The following is a 14,385-nucleotide window of genomic DNA, read 5'->3' as shown; positions in this document are numbered from 1 at the left end:
TCATATTTTGAATTCTTATCATCTTAGCTTGTTTGGATTCTTATTATTACCTGTAACTCTCCTGCGCTTAATTTTCTTTGCTGTTGCTGTTGAATTGACATGCACCTGAATTTTCCTACGCGGATTAATAAAGGTTTATCTTATCTTATCTAAGTACAGTAGTTTTCTCCATATGGATGTATTATTTATTTAGTTTGGGCATGCCTGGATTGCCGACCAAGCATTCCGGGAGAATTCCAATATCTAGAAACATACAGGAGCCCCCGATTTTGTCAGATATTTCTCATCAAAAGGCTGTATAAATTAGTATTCCAGAGCTAGCTTTTGAAAACATTCTCTTCACAGGGAGCATGCCCACGGCCCCCCCCCCCTAATTATGTCCAATTCCTCAGGGACAGGGGGGCCCATGGCACTTTCTTGCTCCAGGGCCTCCTAGTGGCATGATCCGGTCATTGGGGGAATGGGGGAATGGTGGGGGGGGGGGGGGGGGGGTATCCACACTAACTAGCATCTTTGCCATGAAGTTCAGCAAACAGAAATAGAACTACACGGAAACTGGGCAGGACTAAATAAGGTGATAAAGGAACAGTGGTGCAGTCAACCACATTCTCTCCTGCCGCTTTAATCATGATTATTTCCAACAACACTGTGGCATCTTTCAACTGTGATAACATCACATCCATTAAATATGTGAAAAGCTTAACTGTCAGGTCAGAAGATTTGAGCAGTTCATTATGATAATGCACTTGTTTTTGCTACTGAGTAATCCTTAACACCAGATATACAATTCTACAGAATACTAAAGCCTTAATCTATAAATAACAAAATAGTGCCATGGCCCTCCCACCCCCTTCTTATTGCTACATACTGTACAAATGAACTAAAATGATGGGCAGTTTCATACATATCTGTCAGTGAGAGAAAGATGTGTTGTATTCCTTCATACAGTGGTAGTGGAAGTGAACTGTTAGCGTGTTTCTCTTCCTTTGAATACATATCTTCATATTGGAGAAACTGCAATTTTGGCAACATACTTATATAGCTAACATTTAAGCCTTTTACATTTTGGCTATTACTATGCTGTATCCATAGCAGATTTGTGTGTTTAATATAACAATACAAAAATGATCAATGCAATATATTATCTGACGTAAGTATTCATTCAAAGTGGCTGGCCAGACCACATTGCAAATGCCAACATAATGCACAGTCCACAAATGTCATTTGCTGTTCTTACAGTCTTATTTCTATACTCCCAAAATCGTAGATTGATTACCAAATGCAATTATGCATATTGGCAGATTTTCTATCAAGAGAGTACTTGAGTTGGTCTTGGAGTCTCTTCAGTTATTGTGCCCCCTTGGATAGTTGTCCATTTGGATGTTGTCCATTTGGAGTCCTGGGTTGTAGTAGGCTGAACCGCCATAGTTCAAGTCCAGGGGCTCGCTGTTGTCTAGCCTGAGAACTGAAATTAGACCAAAAAAACTTCTTTACAACAATTTCTTTGAATTTCTCATCATGGCAATGGTGGTATGCATGGATATACAGTAGCCTCCATCATTTAAAACTTTGCCAAAGATGCTTTGGACAATAGGCACCGCACTGTATGTGGAATAAGCAGGTAATTCAATGGTTTAGTCTACACAGCCCTCACTTTTACAGGTAAACTGAACCATTAAATGATGTGCTTATTCAACATAATGGGAGGCTGTATTAACATGGGCTGCTCCTATGTTTGATGACATTCAGTCTTCTTAATCTACCCCACAATGCAAAGTGTCTAACATTCTCTTTTGCTGTTAGCTACCATTAGGGCTAACAATAGCTACCAATAATTTAATTTAAGGTCAGCTACCATTTGTTGCAGCTAACAGTAGTTGGCTAGTGTGACAGTGACAGTATCGCACACAGCCAGCAGGTGCCACAATTACACATTATCACTTTAAGCTCTCAAAAATTAAATCAATCACGCATCAAAGTTAGTTAGTAAACATAAGTAGGAGACTGTCACTTATAATCAGTGAAGCTGATAGCCCTCTACTCGCCATAAAAGATTAGTCCATCCTTGTATTTCCATGCCATTTAAAATGTAATCATTTGGTTGTTTTGCCTGTAAATGTATTATCTATCATGTGTTTATATATATATATATATATTTTTTGTATTATCTTTTCCCCCCTCCTTTTTCCGTTTTTCTCCCATCCCAATGTTAGTCGTTATGCCAATTCCCAATCCCCTACCTGGTCGTTGCGCATTTACCCCCCCCCTACCGTCGGTCTGGGAGGGCGTAGACTATCACATGCTTCCTCCGACACATGTGTAGCCAGCCCACCGCTTCTTTTCACCTGGCAGCGCGGACTCTCACTGGGGGAGTGTAACGTGTGGAAGGGTCACACTACCTCCCCCAGATCCTTCCCTCGCTGTGCAGGCGCCCCGACCGAACTGTAGGAGTCGCTGTTTTACAACGACCAGGACCCACCCACCGGCTTTCCCACCCGCTGACACTGCCAATTGTGTCAGTATGGACGGCCGACCAAGCCGGAGGTACCGCGGCAGCTGGATTCGATCCCACTGTCTCTGCGGTGGTAGACAGACGCTTAGTCCGCTGTGCTACCCGGCCGCCCTATGTGTTCATATTTTAAGTGTGGACCCCAGAAAAAATTGCTGATGTTCTGCATCAGCTAATGGGAATCATAAATCATAATCATTTGGCTGCAGAACACAACATGCCTCACTACGGTAAATCATGCTCTTTTCCTTCCCAAATAAACTGAGCAAGTTGTTTAAAAGTATCGGTATGAAAGTTATCCAAGTATGTTTACTGGTCACACAGGGGCGTAGCTGGGGGGGGGGGTAGCTTAGGATGATTCCAAGGGCCCAGCACTGGGGGGGGGCCCAAAAAAATAATTTTTTTTTTTTTTTTTTTTTTTTTTTACTAGACATCACTCAGGTGTATTATTGATGCTCTCATTGATACTATGTTTCTTTCTGAAGTGTGTGTGTGTGTGTGTGTGTGTGTGTGTGTGTGTGTGTGTGTGTGTGTGTGTGTGTGTGTGTGTGTGTGTGTGTGTGTGTGTGTGTGTGTGAGATATATAGAGAGAGAGGGGGGGCTTTGGTAGACTATTGCATTGGTCCATTCATTGAAGATGAACGCAATGCGACATCCTTTACTAGGCTCACCCACCAACAGTGCAGGTGCTGAACTGCTGATCCGAATGTATAGGTGAAAACCATATTATGCGTTTTCATCAATAAAAAAATGGCCAAAAAAATTCCCGCTCGCGCGCTAACGCGTGCTCGCATTCACTGGGGGCCTACAAATACATTCTTTCATGGGGCCCAGAATCTGGAGCTACACCCCATATCCAGCTGTCCAAACATCTCTTGTGAGTCTCTTGTTTTGCTCACTCCATATAAACTAAAGCATCTTCTGAGCGCTTTGCACATGCAGCATGTCCACTTAAGGATCTTTGGACTTGTCTATTAATAAAGTCCCTCGGAAATCCATTTTAAGTACATTTACGAGCAAGTACTTCAATGTGGTACTTAAATGTTTACTAGAGTAATTGTATGTCCAGGTATTTGTGCTTATTAAGTCAAATGTCTGAGCACTTCCTGTGTGAGCTGTTTCAGATACCTGACATAGCAGCTCTAATGTTAGTGTGAAGGCTTGCTAACAGCAAAAGAGGATGTTACTGTAGACACTTTGCATCGTTAAATAAATTATGCAACTTTAAATAAATTATAAATCTTTGTAAATACTGACTTTTTATTTATATTTATTATTTAGTAGTTTTTTACTTTGTCCTGCGATATGTCAGTGGGTTTGGGGAGAATTGGTATGTTAGTGGGTTTACCTGGATCTGGGGTGAATTCTTCAACCAATTTCCGGTGACTGAAATCCCTCTGGTTTCTCTTTCTCAGGATGACATAAACCACCAAGCCCACAAAAGACACAGCCACTGCCGTTCCTAAAATTGCACCCCATGCTTTGCTCCTCGTATTTTTCTTGTAATCCGATGACAAACCTTCCGCAAAAATAAACAAACAAAATTTGAATTATTAACAACAAGCCGTTAGAATGTTGATAAACAGTGTTCACATTGTGAAGGGGTTAATTCCTTGGTAAATGACGTTGAAATGTGTTTGAAAATGTTTACGATTGGTGCTCTCTCTGTAGAGTAAAATTAATTAGACAGCTGTACACTTCTGTATAATTTACACTAGCATAATGAATGCAATTAACACGTGTCAAAAACACAAAAGTTCTTTGAAAACATTTGGATATGCTGAGCTGAAAGTGTGTATCAACTAACTGGGGTTAAAAGTAGTCCACAGAGAACATGCATTACAAAGATCTACAGTATATTTGACCACTCAAGTGGGGTCTGGAAGACATAATGGAGTTCAATGGGGCGACTGATCTGCCATGTGGCCCACATTTAGATGCTAACAGCAGGCTTCAGGACAGATATTTAAGCCAAATGGTGACACATTAAAAGTTCAGTTCAAAATGAGTAATTCTCAGAAATGTAATCATGAATCACTTCACACAGGGAAGTCAAATGAAGACATGTTGTAACTTGTGCTTGATACATGCAATCAGTGCAGAGAATACACTGGGCAGGCCTCCTTCAACTGCTAGATACATGCTATAAGTAATATATTTATGTTTTGTATCAGCAAAAGTTCTGAACAAACATCACGACCGGGAGTCGAACTAACATTAATTGTCGTCCACTTTACTAAGTCATTCTCAAACCCTGATGTATACATAGCAATACTATGATTACAGTTAAGGTTAGTTTTAACATTCACTAACGGTTACAGTATGGTTAAGATATGAAGTTAGGGTTAAGGTTAGGGTTCAACGGTTATGGTTAGTTTAAGGTAACAGTGTCGTTACGGTTAGGGTTTGGGCAAGGCTATCAGGAAACAGTTTCTTGGTAGTTTTGAGGTAAAGGCACTTGCCTCCCATGTAAGCGCCCTGGGTTCATTCCCCAGCAGGGGAGCTTAAATGTTTTCTGGAACGTGGGCGGCTACGTGGCGTAGTGGGCAAGGCGCTCGCCACGAATGCGGAGACGCCGAGCCCAGCGCTCCACATTGCTTTCAGTTTAGCTGGTCGTTCATACTAATACACATTGGCCGTATTAGGGGGTGGGAAACTGATGGGTGGGGATCGGGCGTTGTGGACAGCGACTCCTACAGGTCGGTTGGTGCGCCTGCGCAGTAGAATCAGGAAGTGTCGGGGGCAGCGTGAGCCTCCCACGCGTTACTCCTCGTCACTGAGAGATCGAGCTGCGCAGGTGAAAAGATGCGACTGCTGTTACCTCAAGTACCGGAGGGGACTTGTGCTATGTATGACTTAGTCCACATTGCAGCCGGCTTGTGGGAGGCACGAAACAGCGTTCGTGACAGGGGAGGGTTGAATTGGATGATACGAAATTGGGATGGGAGAAAATATAGAAAATGGGAGAAAAGGTGGATAAAAAAAAAAAAAATCTGGAACGTTGAACGTTTTTAAGAAATGAATATGTAAAAGGTGCTTATTACACACATAGGTTGCTATAGGATGCATGTTTAGACAAAATGACAACAGATATTGAAAGTTGACATTTTTACTGTTTAAAAACCAAATAAAAGCTTTTTATTGGAGCTTTTAATTGTTAAATCATGAAAATATATAAGTGAGTTTATAGGATTTGCAGGGTTCACACATACTGTATGCTAATGTGTTATGTCCTAGATTCTGCCAATGGGTTGTTTCTGTCTGCAAGGAAAATCTGCGCCTCTTCTCTGAGTTCAAAAAGGCGATGTAATACTCTGCCTCGAGATAGCCACCTCACTTCAGTGTGGTAAAGCAGCTGGTTATGCGCAGAGCCCATTTCATCACACAGTGTCGATCACAAATATCTGAGTACACATTGACTCACAAAAGACCAGACGATATACATGCGCAGGGCTGTCACGCACGCTTGCGCATGCACGTCGCGGCACTTTGCGCTCCTCTGACTCATTTTATCTGTACTTTCCCCCCCTTACTTTGGTATTAAATAATAAATGTGTTAATGACTTTTGTGTTAATAATAATATTGACAGATGTGAAATAGGACACACAGTACACAGAGGTCAACGTCTTAAATGTGTGTCATTACAGCCTTTCGGCATAAATCACAAAAGATTCAAGGTGTGGTAGGGATCAGCCCATGCCAACATGATTAGCTATTGTGTGACAACATGACACACCCACAGAAATAGAATAATCATATAATATTTCATTATTATATCAATGAACACACCTAATCTCTTTTATGCTATTCTCTGTTAGCTAAATGCTTTCTACCAGTTAAATGACTAAATGTAAATGTACATAAAATATAGTATTTCTTATATAAGTATAATTACTCAAACTATATGTTTTATGTACAAACATGATTGCAGCGATACATTAAAATTAATTTAGTACTTAAGTAAGGTCCCCCAATTGGGGGACCCAGCTGTTTTATCATAAATCAATCAATACAGACCGTATTAATTAATGTTGTGTTTATTTTTTAAATGTAGCCAAGAGGAAAGACCCTAACCATATCAAAACAGCAGTCAATGTGTATATTTTCAGCACTACGTTTGTTTACCGATGGTAATTTTTTTAATCAGAAAATATGATCGAAATAATGCGAATTCTATCGCTCTTTTATCGTAAAAAAAAACTGAGATCAGAAGAACCTCAATGTTAGCATGGTTCACTGTCAAAGATGCAATGTATATTCTCCTTTCTTTCATTATGATTTACTCAAGCATAGTAACAGACACAATATTTCTGACACTGGGAATACATTCCCTGAGGTCCATAGATGTTCCTAGATACCAATAACTTGCAAATAGCCTTGTAGAAGTGGAGCAATCTTCCATTTACTTGGGCATGTACTTTTAGGCGGATTTTCTGAAAATAGGGCTACAGCTTAACAGTTAAAATACTTATAGAGCCGTACTGAATGTACACAGCCTATTTTATTTCAATGATTGTTGCCAAGGATCTAGAGTATATCAGACATTCTAATCTAGATATTGTTTTCCAATCCAGTAACAGCAATTTTCCTCTATGTGGGTCAATGACAAATAACTAGTCATGGCCGGAATTGCATATGTCAAACCTATTGTATTAATTAGAGAACGTAAGCCATTCCAAGCAAAGCTCATTGGGTTGCTCTGAATGGCCATTAACATTAACAACGCATATCACAAACAGCCCAGTCAATTCCTATCCCCTTGATCAATTCCTATCCCCTTGATCTAGTCCTAGAAATGGTAGAATGGTCTCACGCCCCCTGTACAGAGGTAGCATTAAGTAGCATTCAGTCACTGACCCACTCTTTCCTGTTGTTTGGCTAACAGAGAGCTCCATTGTCCTGCTAAGAAGGTGTCTGTAATAGACCCGCCACTCTTTGCGGATACGCCAATAGGACCTGAAATTCAACCCAACCTGGGCCATTCAAAGAAGGGGCATTTGTGCTTTAGCAATGGAGAGAGAAAAAAGATGCAGGTAAATGTAGGTCAGGGAACGAGTGGAAATAAAGCGAGCTGTGAAAGAAGCACTGGTTATATAACCAACGTGCCTTGGAGCCAGAGGTGTGAGGTTACCATCAACGTTTGTAAAGTGATATTAAATAGTAGAATCTGGTTGTGAATGTTTTTACTTGCTCTTTCTGACTCTGATGAGTGCCTACATCCATCAAACCATCATAACACATGACAGAGGAGCATGGTTGAGGTCAGTTCACACTTAAATCAATTCACAGGGTGGATATTCTACCAGGCGTATGTTCTTCAGAATACAAATGTTGAAAGGCTTTTGACACAAGAAGATTGCCTATCCAACCTTTTAACAAATAACTGAGAATGAATACCCTATCATCAGCAAACTATTTGTGCTAAGCCTACATTTGAATTGAAGTGAATTGACCCAGTCAGGAAAAACTGTTTGTGACAAACCAGATAGGCTTCTTAATAAAATGGGTGGTACCCTTACAAATTATAATTGTATCTGTCTATACATAAACATTTTTTATTTCTTTGTACGGTACCTATCTTTGTGCCTACCCTTTAACAAATACTGTATGTGCATATCTTAAAACCAATGTCAGGTTGCTAGTAGCAACAGACAAAGAAGTTCTCTGGACACAAAGCATGCACCAGATTTTCTGACACCTGAAACTTCTACCATACCTCTTTCTGAGTTGCTCCCTGAGAATGAGTCCGTTGAGTCTGTCATGTTATCTACCGCGGTTGTGCTGGGAACCACGGCAGGGGTCATTTCATCCACTGTAGTCTCAGAGGGAAGCTCTGTGGCAGATGAATCTGTGGTGAACGGCTTGTGTGTCTGGGGAACTTCTGTAGCTGTAGCATTGACTGTGTCCTCTGTAACATTGACTGTGTCCTCTGTAGCATTGACTGTGTCCTCTGTAGCATTGACTGTGTCCTCTGTAGCATTGAATGTGTCCTCTGTAGCATTGATTGTGCTGTTATCCACATCTGTTCCTGGACTGGGTTCTTGTGTGGTTTCTGGAACCAGGGCAGTCTGTTGTAAATCTGTGTTGTTGGAGAAATCAGGAGATGCTGTATAATTGAGTGTGATGGGATGAGTGATGGAGTCTGGAAGGGCCGTGGCCGACTCCTGAGATTCTTCCTCCTCACCCGTTTCATTGATTTGGCTTGTGGTAACTGTTGTTGTCATGTGTTGGGAAACTGTCATTTCTGGCGGTTCGGGGTCCTCGGCTGTCTCATTTGAAAATACAGGAAGCATGGTGGTGGTGATAATGCTCACACCGCCAGAGGTCACATTAGCGTCCCCATCTAGGTTGTCTGTTTCCCCACCTTCTCCACTGGACATAGAGTTGAACTCTAAACCAATCATATTGTCATCACTTGATTCCATATCAGCCCCGTCCAACTCCCGGTCTTCTCCCGTTTGCCCCTCTGTTGCAGTCTTTTTGCTGTCAACTGGTTTGACACGGAGCCATTTTGGATCAATTGTCTTGGGAGAAGCAGTCGATTCTTCGAGCGAAACAGTTTGACAAGCTTGAAGAAGCAGGAGAGACCCTATTGTGATTTTGAAATATAGTCCCATTTTATATATTTTTGCTCTGTGGGAAAGAAATAGAACAAGCACATTAAATATAATTTAATTTCATCAGTTAAATCAAATGATATATTGCCTGTGTCAAATTCAGTGTCAATTCATATATTCACAATGCAATAAATGACATTAATAAAATAAAGTGTATATACGTCTATTTTCTTAATGTTTCCAGTAATATCTGTTCAGCTATTAGAAATAACGAAGCAAATAATGTCAAATCACAATGGTATGTATGTTCAAATACATAGCTTGAATAAGCTCAGAGAAGCCATACGAAAAAAGCTTGAAATGTGTTTGTTCACTCCCTAGCATGCAATAATCCACATGTTTGAAATGATCACAGATGTTCAAAAATCTTACTTGTACCTGGCACAGATTGGACAATTTATTTGAACAGCTACTCTTCCTTATCTCCCATCCTCGGTTTATTAAGAAAATAGTGGCCTGCCAGTTGAGAATGAATATTTGTCTCTTTGTACACACAGAAAAGCACTATCCTTATAGGGACGGAGCAGCGGCTGATTTGCCTCTATCGTTATCTTTTAATGGAAACACAAATCAATTTTTATTAATCATATGATAAGATGGTGATGGTATCGGTTTGGCGTTTCCCTCAATTTTTAAAGTCAGAGTTTGGAGGGCAATTGATTTTTCTGAATGGAAGCACCCCCCCCCCCCCCCCCCCGTCTTTCTCAGGTCTGCATCCTCTTAACAATTGTATGTATTGAGCTGTACTGTACTGTACCCATTCTGCAATCTGTTAATAAACTTTTCAATCAATTCAATCAATCAATCAATTGTTTTTGTTTTTTAATCAAGCCATTTCCTTATCGAATTTTTAAACTTCGTAAATGAGTTTTGTGGGCAACAACCTCAACTATTGCCAAATAGATAATTGCGTGGAATTGAATACATGTTCCTAATGTTATTCAGCTGAGTGAGTTTGTGACAGTGTTGCTGTTGTTGATGTGATTTGCTATAGTGAAAGTTAATTGGGCTGCCTTGTCAACGCAATGAATTCCATTATGTGGAGCATTTTTCACACAATTAAATGGCTTTTGATACAGATAAACAAAAAGTAATCTTTAGACTTGTTGACAGAGGTCATGTTGATGCTATTCCTATGCAATAGGATGAGTGATTTACGGTATCCTACTAAACTGACTACAGAGGGACAGGACAGAGTGAGAATAAGAGCAACAGAGGTGAATGCATTGTCCTTCATTTAGATGGAAACAGGAATATAGCAGCTGCCTCAGAAGCCAAAAACACAATAATTAATTGAAGGGAAAAGTAAATAAACATGCAGTACAGCTTTGATGTCACTATCCATAGTGAATGTTATACAGTCCTCTTTCTCGGGTGAGAAAACGATGGACAGATTAGTTTAGCTTATGTTATGTTATCCCAATAGAGGTGTACTCTACCGTTACACAACCATCGTTCTGTTTAATTAAGAGGTTGAGGTTGGTGTTCTTTGATCTGCAGCAGTTTGTTTTATAATACCAAGAATGAAAACTTGTATAAAATAATTTCAGCTAAATCCAACCATCTGCAATATGTATCTCAGAAAAAGCACAGCAGATTCCTACCTTATAGGTCTGTAGCAGGTGAGAGCAAGGTGTACAGGCTGTGAAATCTCTCCTCGGAGCAGCTAATGTAATGTATGAGAGTGAATCAACAATAGGCCTGGAGAGAAGGGGGGGGGGGGAAGGGAGGGCCATAGTGTGGCATTCAGGGACTAGGAACCTGCTCGACCTGCTTATACACCTGCCAATACTGGCAGCACACCTTCCTTCATTCATGTGTGTCCATTCACACTGGATACGGATGAAAATGGTCTGGCTACGAAAAGAAGAGCAGGTGGTGGGGCTTTAGCAGTTTGTTAACACCTATTCCTATTATGTAAACATGTTGATTTTAATGACATTGGTTGCCAGGTTTCTGGGTTGCGAGGATAGATCTGTGAATTCCCGCAGTGGGTGGAGCTTGTGTGCACAGGTCCTCAGAGCATTCTACTCTGTGTCATTGGAATGGCTGCTGTCGTCACAGCAACAGAAAAGAAGCTGGCAAGCTCAGCTTTCATCCATGCCTTTGTCTGTGAGTTATATCTGGCAACAGCTGACCTGTGGCTATGTGAAACTACAGGTTCTATCAGGGCCGCGGGAAGTCAGTCAGAGTTGGGGGTGTGGAGATAAGTGATATAATAACGTGATAGGCGGCGGGTGCGTTGAAGGCGAGGCAATGACCGCGCATCGCGCAATTTTCTTCCTTTTTTGTCAATATACACACGTCACCCACTAGGCTATGCAAGGCGAGACCCACTCTTTTAGTGCAAATTAAGTGTTCAAATGAAGGCATCCAATAATAGATTAACCATTGTCTTACCTTAATGCAGCAAAATGCGACGTTTCGTCTTGGCAAGTGGGTTGGTAAAAATCTACACACGCCCGGTACAGCTTTTAAATTACTTTGTTTATATGCCTAAAACACCGGTCTGTATAACAGGGAACACTGCATTATCGAGACAGCGCCCCTATGAGGATCTGGCCGGTAATGAACTTTTCCTAATTCCAAGAGTAGGGTAAATCTGCAGTGCCGTTGACATTGAGTAGGATATTACAATGGAATAAAAGCCAAAACAACCTTGCAGTTACAACTCCCTGCCAGGTGGGGGTGCTGCAGCCCCTGCAGCATCCCCCCTTCCCGTGTCACTGGGTTCTATGCTCATCATGAACTGGTTTTGCTATTTTAACACAGTTACTGCAGACCATATAACACTTATTTGATTTGAATGGCACAGTGGGTAGGTTTAAGTGGCACTCTTCATATGATATGATGACGACGTAAGTAAAATACACCAACATCATGAACAGGCATTACATGTTTCAAAATGGAATTCCAATCCCCAAAATGTAGTAGAATTGAGGCAATGTATCAGCTTTTCTGGTATATTTAGCTTTTGTGTCTTTGGGGACCAAGTATATCCACTGGATATCTATGTATCATTATTTGTATTATATAATCAGGCCTTTGACCACAACAAGGATACAGTATGTGTGTAATAATAAGGCTTCATCTAACCAGTTACAAATAGCTGAGAGCCACTGATGTCTGAACACACCAAGAGGGAATTTATCAGTGGCTCTATTTACAGTATGTTATTTTGGTTATAAACACTTCATTGTTTCATTGTAGAAAATAATAAACATGTTTTTGTAAATCATAGAACACTGGCCAATTATATTCCCTTAAAGGTAGAATCTGTAATGATTGTATGTATTGAGCTGTACTGTACTGTACCCATTCTGCAATCTGTTAATAAAGTTTTCAATCAATCAATCAATAATGTTGTCAAACAGTGACCTCTAGGCTAAAGATGACAACATGGTACTGTGCTTTGTTTACAGGTTGCTATTGCTGCCCAAGGCTCGAGCAAGAGAGGTCTGGAGAAATTCACAGTATATAAGTTACTAAACTCCAACCCACAGGTCAGACCAAAACAAAAAAGTACTATAGGGTATAAAGAGTATAGGGTCTCACAAGTGACCGATACTCTGACTGAATTTGTTCACTTGAAGCAAAAAATTATTAAAAAGTAGGCAGGGCTTGCAGCTAGAAATTCTCACAACCAGGGAATTTTTAGTTTCCAAGGTCAGTCTAATTTGTTTGTCATAATATGAATGTTTTCTTTCTAATTATCATATCACATGGTCCTAAAACTACTTAAATACTTAAATTACGGAAATTTTTCTTGAAGAAATATTGCTTTAAGCTAAAGTACAGAGTTGGGCCATGTTGGGCTGAACAAAACAACACTCTCCCATCAGCAATGAAACATTGTGAAACAGCTACAGTATGAGCTCTTCTCGTCCGGCACAACCTCGGCTCTGAAATGAGATGTGTTTGTTTACATTTGGGTTTCTGTCACCTTGCTGCCCTCTAGTGGACAAAAAAGGATTATTGCAGCAACTAGGCTGTATTAGGAAATAACAGAAACAACATGTCCCAGAACACCATTGTCAGTACACTCAATATGAACTCCATGTACTTTATTTGTTTATGTCACTCCATGCCGCTGGGGCGTGCAGAATGATTACAAGGCTGCTATAGGGAGGTGTAGTCTGACGTCACTTTAGTTTCCCGTGTGGTCCACCCATAATTATAGGGATTTATCATTGGGAAAATGTATTATGGGCTATTGTAATAATTCTGCCTCATGAACATTGGCAAGCCAATGCCATTTTTGCACAAAATGAGTTCCCTTCTATCACTAACATTATTGTTTAAGCTGTGCGTATGACCATTTCTAAGCAGAGTGTGGGATTCATCAATTTCAACTTGAACTTGACTTCGTGCTTATATTTACGCACAGCTCGGACCATGCGTACCTGGCGCCCGTTGGTAGAATATATTATTACAACAAGGAAATGAGCTTCTGTGCATTAGTTTCAACACTGGCATGTTCTGTATGAACCATAATTCATTATAGTTCATTGTAAAATAGCAACAGTAGTGTAATTATGGTCAAAACCCTATAAATAGCATTTGGAATAATAGATCTTTCTCTCAGAATGAATGCAGCATGGTTTATATAGCGTTATCAGAATATACAGGGTGTACTGACTGACTGCGCTCCGCGTAGCTCAACTCGTTATTATTTTGCGCACAGACCGCAGAAACACGGGAACGTTTTGATTATATTAAAAAGGCTTTACGTTAAACGAAACAAGTGGAATTTCGAAGCTGTAAGCAGAATACAAGTCATATGAACACCCACGATATAGTGTTCTTCCCCCTTTTTACTGTATAAGAAAGAATAAAAAACGCATTGCAATGACACCAGATAGTGGACAGACTATGTAAATATGATGATGGGATTCAAGTTCGCGTTTTTGTTGATCATAGGCATGCTGTCAGAGTATGATATCTTAATCAAACATTCTAGAACATTTGTCGTCACAGATCATGTCATAATAGAACATAGGCTATGGCATGGTCCATTGTAATATTGTGTAGACCAGGGCTATTCAACTAAATTGTTCAGGGGGCCACATTGTCAGAAACCCAAGGGGCCAGGGGCCGGACTGCCACGGCGCCTCCCCGTGCTATGAATATATGTACACTTGACACAACACGCAACCACATTTTCACAACTTTTATTTAAAGGGGAACTATTTTACTATTTCTTTCACTATTTGGGCACTTTTACACAATTCCTGTGGGTTTATGGAACACCTCTGTAA

The 14,385-nt window shown here is 40.5% G+C and overlaps 1 protein-coding gene across 1 annotated transcript; it reads right to left on the bottom strand.

Moving 5' to 3' along the window:
* Nucleotides 1-614: 614 nt before the first annotated feature.
* LOC311247345 (uncharacterized protein) lies at nt 615-10,822 on the bottom strand. The gene is made up of 4 exons (XM_084337711.1): nt 10,732-10,822; nt 8,227-9,143; nt 3,858-4,028; nt 615-1,465 (listed from the first exon to the last, which is right to left on the bottom strand). The coding sequence occupies exons 2-4, from the start codon at nt 9,125-9,127 to the stop codon at nt 1,344-1,346; spliced, it is 1,194 nt and encodes a 397-aa protein (XP_084193837.1). The 5' UTR covers nt 9,128-9,143; nt 10,732-10,822; the 3' UTR covers nt 615-1,343.
* Between the last annotated feature and the right edge of the window lie 3,563 nt (nt 10,823-14,385).

Source organism: Notolepis coatsorum, assembly GCF_963971535.1.
Source record: "Notolepis coatsorum genome assembly, chromosome: 20".
Classification (NCBI taxonomy): Eukaryota; Metazoa; Chordata; class Actinopteri; order Aulopiformes; family Paralepididae; genus Notolepis; species Notolepis coatsorum.
Note: the sequence above shows the minus strand (reverse complement) of the source record. Positions and strands in the feature narration are given on the sequence as shown.

Excerpts from the sequence above, each read along its gene's own strand:
- LOC311247345 (XM_084337711.1), bottom strand. The coding sequence starts at position 9,127 with ATGGGACTATATTTCAAAATCACAATAGGGTCTCTCCTGCTTCTTCAA. Across the intron at positions 4,029-8,226 it reads AGGGAGCAACTCAGAAAGAG|GTTTGTCATCGGATTACAAG; the intron begins GTATGGTAGAAG and ends TTTTTGCGGAAG. Across the intron at positions 1,466-3,857 it reads AGAATTCACCCCAGATCCAG|TTCTCAGGCTAGACAACAGC; the intron begins GTAAACCCACTA and ends GTCTAATTTCAG.